General features: G+C 44.1%; 2 protein-coding genes across 2 annotated transcripts in view; both read left to right on the top strand.

Annotated features, from left to right (window-relative positions):
- LMAN2 (lectin, mannose binding 2) overlaps nt 1-1,820 on the top strand; it is a 5,516-nt gene extending 3,696 nt beyond the window's left edge. The window contains exons 7-8 of the mRNA XM_075600766.1: nt 1-114; nt 874-1,820. The exon at nt 1-114 is cut by the window's left edge and continues 6 nt beyond it. Of these exons, the coding sequence (XP_075456881.1) occupies nt 1-114; nt 874-1,034 (275 nt within the window). The 3' untranslated portion in view covers nt 1,035-1,820. The remainder of the gene's footprint in view (nt 115-873) is intronic.
- Nucleotides 1,821-7,846: 6,026 nt separating this feature from the next.
- Nucleotides 7,847-14,815, top strand: TMED9 (transmembrane p24 trafficking protein 9). The gene is made up of 5 exons (XM_075600764.1): nt 7,847-8,013; nt 9,504-9,604; nt 9,712-9,837; nt 12,539-12,685; nt 13,671-14,815. The coding sequence occupies exons 1-5, from the start codon at nt 7,884-7,886 to the stop codon at nt 13,818-13,820; spliced, it is 654 nt and encodes a 217-aa protein (XP_075456879.1). The 5' UTR covers nt 7,847-7,883; the 3' UTR covers nt 13,821-14,815.
- Nucleotides 14,816-16,616: the final 1,801 nt, after the last annotated feature.

Here is a 16,616-nt window from a genome sequence, read left to right as displayed (position 1 = left end):
ACGATATCATCTCCATGAAGCTGTACCAGCTGATGGTGGAGCATCCGGTAGATGATGAGAACATTGACTGGACCAAGATAGAGCCCAGTGTGAGCTTGCTGAAGTCCCCCAAGGGTGAGTTTGTTATCTTTGGCATGAAGTGTCACGCTGGTGTAGAACACGTCAGTGCGGCTATAGAAACTGGCTTATTCCGCTCACTAAATTGTTATGTAAAAGCTTTGAATGGGTAATTGAATAAGACACTGAAGTTGTCTGATTTGTTAACAGCGCTGTGCTGGTTTGATATGTTGTTTCACTTAAGGACTTTAAAAACACTTGGCCTATTAAAATGGTCCAATAACACAGTGTATATGGAAGTCCTGATGATTCATTTGTGTTCTCACTACTTAGAATGTGATTAACCAGGAATTAAACATGGAGTGTTTGGGTGTGTTCCTGGGAGCACAATTGATCACCACTGGCAGTTAGTACTGAGCTTATAGGATGTTTTTTAAAAGTGCACTTACATGTAGTAACTTATTTCGGGGGGGGGAATAAATGTGCTAACTATTGCATCATTGTGTGTGTGTGTGTGTGTGTGTGTGTGTGTGTGTGTGTCCTATAACTTAGCACGGTACTTTGAGGGATATCTCGGTCTTGCATGTTGCTGAGTAACAATTCTGCAATGTGTTACAGTGGTCTGGCCTAATGTTTATCAAGTCCCTGCAAATATTGGTCTACCTTGCATTTTCTCCGAAATAGAAATGTACTGAATGATTACACAGTGTATGTTATAACAAAGAGGGAAACTAAAGATGGTTTTATATCGCTTAAGTAAGTGGAATTGCACCTTCAATGTGTATCTAACTTGATTCTTCTCTCTGGCTTCCTCAGACAATGTCGATGACCCAACGGGGAATTTCCGCAACGGTCCTCTAACAGGCTGGAAGGTTTTCCTGCTGCTGCTGGCCGCACTCCTGGGTATAATCGTCTGCGCTGTAGTAGGCGCAGTTGTGTTCCAGAAACGACAAGAAAGAAACAAACGATTTTACTAGCGGCACGTTCTGGCGAACGTTGTGATGCCCAAATGTGAACCTTTTTTTTTTTTTTTTTAAAACACAGATTGTACAAACAAATTTCTTAAGTGGGTTGAAAAGAAAATAATTTAAGAGGTATTTTCGTACTTTTTATCTGTAGGTGAAGAAATTAATAGTGTCAGAAGGTGGGGGTGGGAGAGGCACAATCCTTCTAAGGACACTAGCAGAAATATTTTTTTTTTTATCCTTTCATAATTTTTTTTTAAAAATATAAATACCTGACTTTAGCGGAGTTTGCTTTGGAGACATTTCCTGGGAAGAAAAATAACAAAGTTCTGCATAGAGGTCCTGGGATGCGTCACCCTCCAACGCCTGCACTAGGGATGTGTTGGGAAGCATTCTTATACACAGACTATCATCTGATCCAGCCTTTAATCAGCAGCATCCTGTGGATTGTATCAGCTGCCCCACACAACGATGTGAATTGGAATCTAGGACACCACAGATACCCGGGGTTCCATGTACTGATGGGGTATTAAGCATGATTTGCTGTGTCCACTGTGGTTTTCTTGATGACATTGTAATGTTTACAACATAAAGATTGGGGGAGAAGACTTTTTAGCTTTGGTCTGCACTATATACCCTGTAATTCTCCTGGGAAAGAGCCCTGCAATTACTTTATGCCACTGAATACAATTTTGACTTTTTTTTGGTGAGAATGTGGAGGTGTTTCCAGCATCAATGTGGAACATTTAGCTGTGACTGAGGTGGCTGTCCATTAAATAAAAAGAAGCCTGGTATGTTTGTCCTGCATTGTTATTTGGCGCATACAATTAAGATACATTAATTACAAAAATGTTGAAGCTATATCAATAATGGTGGCTGTGATGTGCTTCTGTCATTTGATGTCTCATTTGATAACAGGGCAGTACAACTAGATTTCCAAAGGGGCTGCATCTAAATAAAAACACAAAAAGGAGTAGAAGGGCTACAAGAGTAATGTCATTTTGAACATTTGACTGACTATTGCACTAGCAAACGACTCTGCTACCCACGTGTGGACTGCCAGCTGAAGGGCCCTGGTTTAGAAAGTTGCTTATAACTATAGTATGTAGATCCCTCACATAGTTTCAACATACCACCTGGGTCACAGTCATAACTGCAGCTTCAGCTCAATTCAGTAACAGGGTGACAATACAAAGTGAAGAAGCTGCAGTCGTGTGTGCCATGTTCACGGCAAGTTAGCAGTGTTCCACTTGAGATTAGTTTTTGGCATGCTTCTGTTTCTGAATTCTTTTTCTTTCACACCATTTCCCCTGATTCTAGTAAAGATCTTAAGTCAACAATCTCCCAGAACCCTCACTGGGTAGTGAGGGAATTTGATGACAAGTTCCAATCTGTTTTTAAAAGAGCAACCTTTTCAAAGTCGTAAACTGTAAATGCACTCCTAAGAACTGTACAATATATTCTGTACAATATTCCTTCTTTCTTGTAAAGTCGCATTCTGGGATACCCTTTACAACGCTGGGGTGCGTCTTTATTACATTGAGTAGGGCCGAGTAAAATTGCCCAGAAACGGGGTGCAGTTATAACTTTGAAGTGTCGCCATATTCATTTAATTTATTCAGAAATGGCTACAAAGAACATCTCATTTACATGCACTCACTGCATCAAATGTGTTAGAAGTAATATGATTTTTGCCTCAACGTAGGATGTGAGATTTCCCCCGTGGAATGCAAATCTTACAACTAATTGAGTAACTTGTGAATACCTCGTTTTGCAAAATGCCTTCATTTGCATACACAATGTGCATAGCGTACTAATTTGCACAGCCAGACCCAAATAGCAACTCAAAATGCTGTTTTTGCAGTTAGGCGTTGCACGAACTGTGTAATGAATACGGCAATTTGTGTTTCGTGAACACCATTTGCGAAGTTGAATAGGCTCCTGGGTATCAGCGGGGCAGCTAAGCATTAATATCACTCATTACCCAGTCTTTCAGCTTTTTTAAATTATGTCTCCCTCAATATTTTTCTAAAACTTTAAATTTACATTGTGTTTATTTATAAAATATTTTACCAGGAAGTACTACATTTGAGAGTTACCTCTCGTTTTCAAGTATGTCCAAAGCACAGAGTTATGATGACTATATGGTTGCATTATTAGAAGAGGGTTATACATTGCATGAACAGTTACAGATAATATATATTATAGGCGTATATAACAGTTACAGGCCAGATTAAAATGTGAGACAGCCTTAGTTTTGAAAGAACTTAGACCGGCGGTGGCTTTGAGAGTTTTTGAGACCTTTGGGATTGTTTCAGTTGCGGGGTGCAGAGTAAGAGAAGCAGGAGCGGCCGGATACTTTGTTGAACCTTGGGACTGTCTTTTGCAGTCAGATGTCAGGTAATAAGTGCTGTGTGTGGTAGGGGTGAGGAGCTTGTTCAGATTGGCGGGTAGCTTGCCCAGAAAGTATTTGAAGGCAAGACAGGAAAGATTAACTTTGCGCCTAGATTCAAGTGATAGCCAATCTAGTTCTTTGAGCATTTTGCAATCATGTGTGTTGTAGTTACATTGTAGGACAAAGCGACAGTGTGTTGTAGAGGGTGTCTAGTTTGCTAAGGGGAGTTTGGGGTGCTGTACTATATACTATGTCCCCATAGTCTATAATTGGCATCAGCTGTGTGATGCAGTTTCTGACCAGCTGGCTTAGGGAGGATTTGTTCCTGTCAAGTACACCTAGTTTGGCATAGGTTTTGGATGTCAGGGTATCAATGTGTAATCCAAACGTTAAATGGGAGTCAAACCATATGCCCAGATATTTAAAATTAGTGACAGGGGCTAACATGGTATTAAAGTTGGTTCTCATCCGTAGTTCCACCATTGGTAGCTTTAGAAATGTAGCCTTCTATCCAAATACCTGTGTTAGTCTTCTCCGTGTTTAAAACCAGTTTGTTTTGGGAAATCCAGTTTTCAAGTCACGAAAAATCAGATTGAAGTATGTGTTCCAAGGTCAGAGAGGCTAGGGCTGTATGCATATAGGATTGTGCAATCCGCATACATGTGCATTGGAGATCCCTTACAAGCTATAGGAAGATCATTAATGAACAAAGAAAAAACCGTGTCAAAGCTCCAGGAGGTTGGAAATAAAGCCTTTAGGCAGTAGTAAAGTAATAATAGGAGTTGACACCGGAAAATAAAGGATTAAGGGGCTGCAGTTTTCTGTGTTCAGATAGATAATGGTGACAAGGAGGGGACACGGGGGGACAACCAATTGGGAGGTGCAGTCACTATCGTCCCCCTTACCCTGGCTACGCCCAGCGTGGAGTACCCTTTACTCACGATGATATGCCGCCTTGGTCATCCTTTCTTGATGCAGCTGCCAAAAGCGTCTCCTCCAGGCATCCGGTGGTGAAGCAGATTCTCATACACGGCAATAGAACAAGGTAAGAATCAAAAATCCAGCCGCTCCATTATACAAAAAATAGGCACTCACCAGCAAAAAGGGGTTAAAAATATATACTTTAAAGAACTACATAAAAAACAAAAAAACAGACAGTACTAACTACTCTCCCACATGTTTCACACCTACTGTGGCGCTTTCTTGACCCCTTTTTGCTGGTGAGTGCCTATTTTTTGTATTATGGAGCGGCTGGGTTTTTGATTCTTACCTTGTTCTAGATCAGGGGGGCGCAAACTTTTTTCCCTGCGCCCCCCTGCCGGCTGTCCCCTCACTCCCGCGCCCCCCCCAACCCCAACTTACCCTCGCACCGGCGTAATGACGTCACGTTGCCATAGCAACGTGACGTCACATGACCTCGCAGCGTCATTTTGACGCCGCGTTGCCATGGCGACGCCGGGAGGAAGCCGCCGGAGCCACGGGTAAGTATGGTTTACAGAGGCCCTGCAGCTCCCCCGGCACTTAATTTAAGTGCCTTCGGGAAGCGCGCGGGGCCTCTGTAAACCCCGCGCCCCCCGTCGGCAGTCTCGCGCCCCCCCTGGGGGTCGCGCCCCACAGATTGCGCACCGCTGTTCTAGATCATTAACGAAGACTGAACAGAGCCTTGCCGGATCCCATGGGCGATATCCAAGGGGTTGGAGTTAGTGCCCGAGATAGACACATGTTTGGATCTACCTGATGGGTAGTAGTGAAACCAGTTTAAAGTGTATTCCCCTATTCCAGAGCACTGGAGCTCGTTTAACATGATAACATGATCAACAATATAAAAAACCTTTGAAATATCTAGGAATATTACATCAGTAAATTGTCCCAGTTCAATACCACACTGGGTCTCATTGCAAACCTTTAAGAGGGTAGTTACAGTGTAGTGTTTGGGGTGAAAGCTGGATTGGAGATGACTAAGGAAATTTGTCCTGGTATAGTAATTGCTTAATTGGGAGTGGATACATTTTTCCATGACTTTGGATAGTATTGGGAGAAGAGAGATTGGCCTGTAGTTTGAGACAGTGCTTTTGTCCCAACTCTGGCTGTGTTCCAGGTCTTTGGGATATGGCTTTAAACAAAATATAGTTGATTTGGGCTGTAGGGGTCCTCCCAGATTGAGCTTCATGTTTGTAGGTTTCACTTTGCTAATAGAGAAGTAGCACACCCCACAAAGTGTTCATTGAATGTGTTTGCAATATCAGTGTGATTTGTTAGTGTGGTATCAATCTTTTTGATATTTGATGGGTAGAAGGCTGCACTATATTGTTGATAACCTTCCAGAAGTTTGCTGGATTTGATGTATTTTGATGAGGATTGTCACACTAGAATAAACTATCACACAGAAACACTCTAATTGTACTAGGTTACAATGTACAGAAATGGTAGCAAGATACAGTATTACATGAACCCCCCCCCCCCCAAAAAAAAACCCTCAAAGCATGAGATCCATATACTAGGGACAGTGCTGGGGAGAAAAGAAGGGGAATAAAAGCACAAGTCAAATTATTTTGGGGGGGACGCTGTTTTTTCATGTAATTCTGTATCCTTTTTTTGTATATCTTTTGGGGATTTGGGGAGATCCTTTTACCTACATGCACCATTATCATCGTTTTTTTTTGTTTTTTTTTTAAGAATAGTTACATTGTACATGCTTCCTGATTCTTTGTTTGGTAAAGGTGTCACCGAGCTTTAAGACCTCTGTTTGCAAATAATCAAGCGCAGAATCTGGGTCAGGTATCAAGTTGATTCTGTACTAAGGACAGTTGCAAAGATCAGCCAGAAACATGCGGGATAACGTTTCTACATATTCTAGTAAGTAGAACTTTAGGGCCTGATTTGTGTGGTCTGATTTATTTATTTTTTTACACAGTACACTATTGTTAGGGTGACCAGATGTTCCGTTTTTTTGTCCCCTGCCCCGGTATCCCGAAAAGTCCCTAAATGTCCTGTTTTTTTTTCACAGCTTGCAGGCCACGCATGCGCGATTGGCGCTTACTGGCTATCGGCGTTTTTTGGCCACGCATGCAATGCTGGCAAGCGCCCATTGCACGGTCTGCGCTCATTGACCGGCAAGCTCTGATAGCGCATGCGTGGCCGTCAAGCTCCATATGCGCGGTCGTCGCTCGCCTTTTGCGCATGCGTGGTTGTCACTTGCCTTATGCGCAGTCGTCGCTCGCCTTTCGCACTTGCACGACGTGTCACGGTGTTCCACTGGAAGAATATGGTCACCCCTATCTATTGCATGGTCACTGAAAATGTCAGGAAGGATGCCAAAGGATTTGATTCTGTTGGGACTAGAGGATGGAATCCAGTCTAGCAAGGAACGGTTGTGAGATTTTAGGTTTGTCCTTGTGGGTTAGGAAATTAGTTGTTAGGTTTAGTTACTTGAGTTGTGTCTGGATTTTGATGTTTTTAGGGTCAAACCAATTGATGTTGAAATCCCCAAGAACTAACAGCACGCTCTTCCCGTTCAGAGAGGAAATTCAGCCAAGAAACGAAGTGATATCGGTTAGAGATTGTAGTGGGGCTTTTAGGGGGTGGTAGATGCCAGCAATAAGAATTGACTTGGAGAAGGGGAGGCAAATTTTGTCAACTAGGATTTCAAGAGGGTGGTCTTGGGGGGCAATTTAGCAGTGTAAATTGTAACAAGTCTTCAATATAAGAGTCCTCCTCCTCTCTTTGACCTGTCTTCCCTAGAAATTGAGTACTGCTGAATGTCGATACTTGCAGCCAGGGTTTTAGGAGTTAGCCATGTTTCGGTGAGAATGATGGCTTTGGGTTTATACAAAAGGCACATGAATTATACATTCTTTAAACAATGTATGTATCCGTATCAAAAGGATTCCTTGGAAAAACGAAACATTTTCTCACTAAACCAGAAATGTGGTTTATAACATTTGTATTTGCTATAGTATATATGAAATGCCAATTAATTTCAGATATTTACACTGGTCCTAAAATAGAATTCATTTTAGTTATTTTATACAGTTTTCCTGGAAGTCCTGATTTTATTTAGAGAGACCACTGATGCTGCAAATCAGTGCGACTTGACAAGACCGCTGCATGTCTGCTACCTACGGTAGCAATCATTAACTAATCTTATTATTCCGGATATCATTGAGATTTCCATGAAGGTGATCTCACTGAGGTTTTGTGTGGCTAAATAATATGTGTATATAAGAAAGTAAATGTGATTATAATGATGCATTGAGAACTGTTAGCCAATAATATGAAGCAGCTCTGGCCTATAGTGTTAAGCCCGTTGGAGTAGACACCCTGGCTTACGTCACGCAGCCTTAATGCAGGGAAAGACTACATTTCCCGAGAGCGCTAGCGCGCTCGCCGCTGATTGGTTCCTTCGGAGGACGTGGCAGCCGGGGTAGCAATACTAGTTCCCTGTGAGCTTCCGGCTGTGGGTGAAGATGGCGGCCGCCCGGCTCCTCCTGCTCCTCGCCGCCTGTCTGGGACCTGTGGCCTCCTTGTACTTCCACATTGGGGAAACCGAGAAGAAATGCTTCATAGAGGAGATCCCCGATGAGACCATGGTGATAGGTGAGAGGGATTAGCGAACAGGGGGCTGAGGGGAGCCAGGAGACCAAGGGAGAGGGGCAGTAAGAGCGAAGACAAGGGGAGAGGGGCAGTAAGAGAGAAACCAGGGGAGAGGGGCAATAAGCGGTGAGACAAGGTGGGAGGGGCAGTAAGAGGCGAGGGGAGAGGGGCACTAAGGCGAGACGTGGGGAGAGGGGCACTAAAAGGCGAGACGTGGGGAGAGGGGCACTAAGAGGCGAGACGTGGGGAGAGGGGCACTAAGAGGCGAGACGTGGGGAGAGGGGCACTAAGAGGCGAGACGTGGGGACAGGGGCACTAAGAGGCGAGACGTGGGGAGAGGGGCACTAAGAGGTGAGACGTGGGGAGGGGGCACAAAGAGGAGAGGGGCACTAAGAGGTGAGACAAGGGGAGAGGTGCACTAAGAGTGGAGCTGGGAGACAAAGGGTGTGGGGCAGTAAGAGGGGAACCAGGAGGGAGTGACAGTAAAAGGGGAGCCAGGAGGGAGTGGCATAAAGAGGGGAGCAGGAGACAGACTGGGGGAGAGGTGGGATTAGTAAAGAGAAGAAACAACTATAAGAATTGTTTATTCTTGAGCGTTAGTTGGCAAACCTGGTGATAACTTGTGAGGAGTGTGATCTAGTCCCTTTTATCTGATGTGGCTACTTGTTGAAAATAGTCTTTCTTATCTTTATTGGCTCTCTGACAGACAGGTTGAGCTATAACAGTGGGGTGGGGGAAGGGGGGGAGAAATCCTGTGTTCACGCTGATTTAAGACAGCAGGTTCTTCTTCCCAGACCCCTTCTTTCTACTTGGGTAGGAAACTTGGTGGGGTGGGCCCAGGGCTGAACAGCTCTGGGCCCCCGGGGATCCTGAGAGTTACTGAAGAGATGCCTCCGCTACTTCATGGATGTTTACATTTCCCATGTAACGCGGGCCAATGGGAAGATTCCCATTGGCCTGTGTGGATGCAGGAGATTTAAGCCTCCATTTTGCTTCCCCTGGAGGAGACCATTGGGGGGGCTTGCCCCTTTAAAGCTACCCTTTTCAAATAAACTCTTTTGACCCTCCATGAAATTTCTGTCTTGATATATCAGATGGAGGCGTCTGAGTCTTAAACATATATAGTTTGAAGAAATATCTTGCACTCAAACGATTTTTACATGTTTTTTCTGAAAATTGTCTCTGTGGTAATGCAAGAAATTGATCACCCCTTGAAGCCCGCAGCTGTATCTAAAATCTATTCTCAAAGTCTTGATCTGTCTTTTTTAAATGCGTATTCTTGTCATGTGTTAACAGCCATCCATGTGTTTAGATAATGCTTCAAAATGCACTTCATTATATGCTAACAAAAGGTCATGTACGTCTAATCCTTCTGTTGAGATGGGACTTGCTTCCAGAGTGTGTCTCCTTTAATGTAGAAGTAGATGCAGTTGTGACGGTTTCAGTCTTCTGGAAGGTGAAGTTTCTTCTCACACATGTTTGTGGTGTTGCAGGTAATTACCGCACCCAGCTATATGACAAGCAGAGGGAGGAATATCTCCCGGCAACACCCGGACTTGGCATGTTCGTGGAGGTGAAGGATCCAGATGATAAGGTGCGGGAGCATCGCTTCCACATTGGGGGAGATGGGGATGTATTGACACGGGAAAGCTGTGTGCACAGGATCCACAGTAAGACATGATCGGATTCTTTCCTTTTTAGATCATACTGTCTCGGCAGTACGGCTCAGAAGGACGCTTCACCTTCACTTCACACACCCCTGGAGAACATCAGATCTGCCTGCACTCTAACTCTACCAAGTTTGCGCTCTTTGCTGGGGGGATGCTGGTGAGTACCATATAAGTGAAAAAAAAGAAGTGAAATACATTTTGAGTGCCAAGTAAGTTTACGTCCAATAACGTGACCCGGACAGTCCTTGCATGATATGAGAGCACGGCAGCAATCCTGACCCTACGATCTGCCGGTACATTACACCCCGCTGTAAAGCATGTTGTGCAGTGAGTCGCATGGCTGCGGTCTGGTCGCATGACTTGTGCGTTTTGTGTCTACAAGAACTTGGTCGTGTAACCATGGCGTGCCAAGCAAATTTGTCTTGCGTGCTGTAGCTTTGTTATCCATGCCATAACCAGTTGTTCTCAGACCAAATGTCTGAGGCAACCACCCAACGTACTACTCACATGCAGAATTGGCACATTCACCTGTGTATACTGGTTATTCCTAAAACCTGGCGTGTTCAGTAGTCCGTCGTAGTCCAAGTCTTGGGGAACGCAAATATGTGAAAGATAAACAGAAAATGCAAAAATAGTGCAATATGTCGCGTAAGATTTGATCTACACATTTTCAGCATCCTATAGTGTGTACTCACATACTCCTATTTTTTTTTAGGCATATCCATAAACAGTGGCAATGTCGTGTCCCTATGCGTCTTGGTGTGTGGTGACCATCGTAGGAAAAGTTACAAACCAAATAGTGCAGACTGATAAAGCTTTTTTATCTATAGATGGATAAAAATGAATACACTGACATGGTGTCAGAATCTAACAGGCATATATCAGACATAGAACAAGCAGTTGCCACCTGGGACCCTTAGTGTTGACACCGCTCCTTTCCTCCGCTCTATCCGCGTCTCTCGCGTCTCATCTGGGGTTGGCTCCCACACTTCCTCGTGTGAATGCCCAGCTCGCACACTTCCTCGTGTGAATGCCCAGCTCGCACACTTCCTCGTGTGAATGCCCAGCTCCCACACTTCCTCGTGTGAATGCCCAGATGGTGGATCAGAGAACCAGCAACATTGTGATCAGCGTCCTGCACAGTGGTAATTGCTTCACTCAACGCGTTTCACCGGCTTCATCAGGACACTCCTGGTGAAACGCGTTGTGTGAAGCAATTACCACTGCAGGACGCTGATCATAATGTTGCTGTTTCTCTGATCCACCATCTGGGCATTCAAACCAGGAAGTGCGGGAGCCAACCACAGATGAGGCGCGGATAGAGGAGAGGTGTCAACGCTAAAGCCAGGTCCCCAGTGGCCACTTCTGCGGACGCTATGGCGTGTGTGCCCCACAGCACAGCCCTCTATGGGGCAGGCCCCAGTTGCCGTGTGCGCACAAAGCGTGATGATGCGTCCGCTGGCAGGGAAGACAAGAATTTTGTCTTTCCTTGCCGTGGTGCAATCGCATGGTCAGCGGGCAGCCAATGGAAGGGCAGATGGTGTAGACCACTGGGAGTGCAGGTAGTGTAAACCAATGTGCCTCCCATTGCTCACCCTAGACCGCACCTCGTGGCTTTCACCCGTGAAGCCGCGCGTGCTGCAGTGAACACTGGGGCCGTAGCCTAAGGATCCCAGACGGCGATTCCACCATCTGGGCATTCACACGAGGAAGTGCGTGAGCCAACCACAGATGAGACGCGGATAGAGCGGAGGAGAGGAGCGGTGTCAACGCTAAGGCTGAGTCCATAGAGACTGCAGCCGTGCGGAGGCGTGCTGAGGCTGAGGGAAAGCGGGCGCGCGCGGTCGGGGGGCGGGCCAGTGACGTCACGGAGCTGGTTTGCCCTCATTGGGCGAACCGCTCACGTGACCGTCCCTGCGCTCCCGTGAGCGCGAAAAATACAATTTTTTTGTAAGGCCTGCGTGCGCAAGCCCCTGCTAAAGCCGCTCTCATTGCGGCTGCAGGGGCTCACTGACAAGCGTCAGCGCGCCTCAGCACGGGTCTGCGCCTAAGCGCTGGCCCTGGACTCAGCCTAAGGATCTCAGCTGGCTACTGGCAACTGCTTGTTCTGTCAGAATCTAACAGGGATATATCAGACACCATGTCCGTGTATTCATTTGTATCCATCTATAGATAAAACTTTATCAGTCTGCCCTATTTGGTTTTTAATTTTTCCTACGAAGGTCACCACACGACATTGCCACTGTTTAAGGGTATGCCTAAAGAAATAGGAGTACGTGAGTACACTTTCTATAGGATACTGAAGATTTGATCTACACATTTTAAGAGACATATTGCACTATTTGTGTTTTCTGTTCTTTCACATATTTGCGTTCCCTTGGACTCCGACAAACATAGGATTGAGAGGGCAATCCCAACAAGGGTTTGAGCTGCAATTCACAAATATCTATTTTATATATATATATATATATATCACGGAACAGTATGCAAATTAATTGCACTAATGTTATATTGAATTATTCACTTCATTGAGTTTTTCGTTTTATTTTAAGAATTGCACTTATTTTGGTTTGAGCGCCATCTTTGATAACACCGGGGTTTTTTTTTTTTTTTTTTCAAGTATTCAGCGGTCCCTCAGAAAAGGTTTGAGGACCACTGCCTTAGAAGATGGGAAAATACCAGATGTTCCAATAGCCAGCCAATATTATTTAAAATATATGTATTTATGTACATGAAATAATGAAACGGTGTGCTGTGCGTCTGTCCCCCTCACACCCCAGTACTTTCATTGCTCTTCCCATTACCCCTCTTCCACCTGATTACACTTTCAATCCCTGAGAGCTGTGCTCTTTCTGCAGAGGGTACACCTTGATCTCCAGGTTGGGGAGCATGCCAACGATTATGCTGAGATTGCTGCCAAGGACAAACTGAGCGAGTTGCAACTACGTGTCCGGCAGCTAATAGAACAAGTGGAGCAGATTCAAAAGGAGCAGAACTACCAGAGGGTAAGAGAATAAGACCCCGAGAAACAAACCAGGCCCCTTCCGTAGGGACTCCCTTACCCTCTGTATGTAAGCTTCTTACTCTCTCACGGATAGTATATATAGTGCGGTTTGCTTATGAACAGCGCCTTCACCTCTTGCCTTATTTTCCAATAACCTTCTTTCCAGTTTTAATAAATAAGCGTATAATTTTCCCAGTTAAGTATTCAACAAATAATAATACCGCTTGTGAGCACATTCACATCTCAGACAGGTCTGCAACTTATAATTAAAAAAAAATATAAATAAAAAAAATGTCACAGGGGCCATATTTTATTCCCACCTCTGCCCTTATCTGGAGACTTGCAGCAACGTGCAACCCATCTGGCCCTTTTTAAGTGAGCTCATACTGGATAGGCACCCCCAATTAAGCTCTCTTTGAAGTCAACCACAAACCTGGACAAAGTCTGACATGTTACAACCTCAACAGATGTTTATTTTAAACTAAAACTCCTATCACATTAACCCCTGAAGCACCAGATAGATTAAAATACATAATATCTCATGACACCTGCTTTTTACCATGATCTCCTAGCTTCCATTGCAGCCAGGGATAATGGGTAACATTATGTAAATGAGCAGTGTCACCTTTTGCTTCATGTCAAATTTAACATGAATACACATTTATTACAATATAATGAACATTTTCATCATGTTGTCATTCTAGTCTGTTCAATATAGAAGTATTAAATGCTGCTACTTTTCATTATTTCGGGACATGGGCAATGAGGCAGAAGTTTGGAGAGCTCTTTCTAAGCGAACAATGGTGTTGGCCAAAAGATCTGTAGCCAGTAAGAGAGGGGTCACACCTTTATTCTAACACTTTATATGTATGGCATTAGCACTCATCGTTCATTGACAAAATTCTCCAGCATCCTATATTGAGCAAACCTCTTTCCCTCCTGACTGCTGGTCTGATTTCTCACTCCATCTTTTGCTCTCCTTTCAGTGGCGGGAGGAGAGGTTCCGTCAGACCAGTGAGAGCACCAACCAGCGTGTCCTGTGGTGGTCAATCGTCCAGACACTGATTCTTGTGGCCATTGGAGTCTGGCAGATGAGGCATCTGAAAGGCTTCTTTGAAGCAAAGAAACTGGTGTAACATCTGAGGAGCAGGGTCTACCGTGCCAGAGATGCTGGGCCCGTCTCCAGCTCTGTGTCTTCCACTTCCACCCTCAGGAGGATGTGCGGGGGGAGGGGGAGGCTGTACTACAGGGCGAATCCAGCACATGGGACCAGAAAACTCTGCTTGAATCTCGCCTCACACTTCTTGTCCCCATGAAAGGCAGAGGTTTGGGGCTTTTGTACATTTTACATTGAGATTTTACCCAACTTCCCCCTACGTTTCTAGTATTGGGCTCCTACTATATCCTAAGTTACTTTGCTTTTTTTAGGGGAAATGAAATAATGCTAAACTTACACGAAAATAAGTTGGCACGGCCCTGTCCCTTCATTCAACACAACCTATCCAATCGGCAAGAGACCATACTTGCAAGTATTCTTCCCCACTGTTTGTCTTTGTTTTCTTTCGTTTTGGGGGGGACAGGGGGGCTAATCTTTGGGGTTAATTTTATCTGCTTTTAATTTAACAAATGATTGGGGACGTGGGTTATTGATTTGAGGATGTGTGACAAAACCCTTTGCTACCTGACACAGCTTTGCACTGTATTCGAGGGATCCTCTAGCAGCGATAGGGTTAATAGAACATAAATGTATTGCTGAGAAGGAAGGTAACATCACCAGTCATCGGAGGGCGAGATGTTTTCAGTTCTCTTCACTGTCTGTGGAGATGTAATCTTCCCGTCATTAGGGAACATGGCCAGTTGCCACCCCAGTGTAGTTCTGAGCTGCTGCCGATGATTTCCGGTCACAATGAGATTTATAATGTTATATCACTGGTCTCTGGAGTTAATGCACTTGCCAAGTACTTGTACCACCTGCAGTAATATCCTCCAAGAGATTGGCATAACATGGGCTCCCTTGGTGCAGGGAGTTGAGCCACTGGGATCCCAGATCCTGTCAAGTTACTGATCTTGAATGTTTTTTTTTTTTTTTTTTTTCATGTTTGGCTTTAAATAAATAAAAATCTGCCTCTTTCTTGCCTGTGGATTCTTTGTATCAACACTTATAGTAATGGGAGTGCAAACCTATCCTCATGCACTTCATACACTACATACCCAATGCTTCATCCAATATGACAACAAATACATAGTTATACTTAATGGTTTGTCTTCTCATAAGTAAGTATTTAGAGATTTGTCGTTGGATATAGCATTGGGTATTTTTGCTTCTTTTTTTTTTTTTTTGTATACTTTGTCACATCCAGTAGCACTGTGTGTTTGTGACATGTGATTGCAAGACTACTACATATGGTGTCAATTGTTGGCTGAGAGCAAGTTGCACATGGAACCTGTGGGCAAAGTGATTGAAAGTAGTTGCACAGTTTCTGATCTGTAGACATTTGTAAGCATTGGCGCAAAGCTGTTTGACCTTTATTCTAGATGGGCTGATACAGCATTGATTTGTATGAAAACAGAAAGTACTTCAAATGTATTTATTTTTTTATGGTTTAAACAAGACCGCCCCACAATTACGCAAATTGAGGAAAGAATATGGCATACGTTTTTCAGGGAAAAAATCTCGGGCTACTTACATGACTCTTGCATAAAATGGGAACCATGGATCTACTACATGAGTGTACGGGGCCTGAACAGGGAATCGGCCCTCCTATAACTTCCCTCTAGGCACCCTATCTGGTATTGGACACCTGGGGTCCTCTTGAGACGTGATCTTGATTGAATGAGAGCCCAGTGTCACTTACTGATAAATAAGGCAACTAATTATGAAATTGCTGATGTTTTACGGTTGGGATGCTGCGTCACGATTAGTAAATATTAATAAGAAAGGGAAACAAAGCAATACATTCAAACAAATACATGTCACATGTACTGTACAGTATATTGTAATGACCGCTGTCTACAGGAATGCATTTCCCACCCCCTCCTGTTCCTTTCTGTACCCCCTTACCCCCCCCCCTGCCCCCCCATGAAAAAGCTTAATAAAAATTAAGTATATATATATATTTTAAAAATTGGCACTTTCATTGAATAAAAAAATATATTGGCTATCCTGGTGTGCAAATAAAAATTGCAGGGGTACAACAGTTATGGATCAGCTCGGGGGGAACACCCTAGTAGAGGTAAGTTAAAAAATAATTTGTTTCTTATCTCTTAACACATACTAGCTTTTAAATTGTGCAATTCTGTACCATAAATGAGTGAAGACGTTGAGCTTCAGATACTGTAAATATTTGTTGGCATACAGTAGGGCTTTTAGGAATTGCATTGTTTAGGTGGGAAGGGTGATCTTTTGGCCAAAGAACTAAACCAATGATCTTTGAACTATGAAATGTGTAACGGTTAATGATATTGTATTGCAAGCTTTATCCAGCATGTTTTAATTTAATTAACACAAGTATTGGTAATGTATAAGTTTTAGTCACTTTTTGTTTTTTTACCCACAACAACTTATTTAAGGTGCGGTTGAAATCTATCCCGGCTTCAAATTGGAAAGCCAATATGAACCATCCTCAGCTGTTTTTACCTTGTGGGTCTCATCGATGTGTCTGTGAGTAGGTGTTACTGGCTATGCATGTTAGCCCAGGCTGTACTGAAAAGCTGTGTAATGTGGCAGGAATATGCTTCTAGGGTGTTCCATGTTAAATGGATTGGAAGCAAAAGGTGACACTGCTCATTTGCATGTCATTACCCAGAATCCCTGCCTGCAGTGGAAGCATTGTATGCTAAGACAACCTGGGAGACGAGACTTTTTTTTTGGGGGGGGGGCGCGATGCTCACTTACCTGGCTCCAGTCCACGCCTCTCCATGGCAATGTGGCG

This window comes from Ascaphus truei, chromosome 5 (genome assembly GCF_040206685.1).
Source record: "Ascaphus truei isolate aAscTru1 chromosome 5, aAscTru1.hap1, whole genome shotgun sequence".
In the NCBI taxonomy this organism is placed as follows: Eukaryota; Metazoa; Chordata; class Amphibia; order Anura; family Ascaphidae; genus Ascaphus; species Ascaphus truei.
The sequence above is the reverse complement of the archived record's forward strand: the minus strand, read 5'-3'. Positions and strand labels throughout refer to the sequence as shown.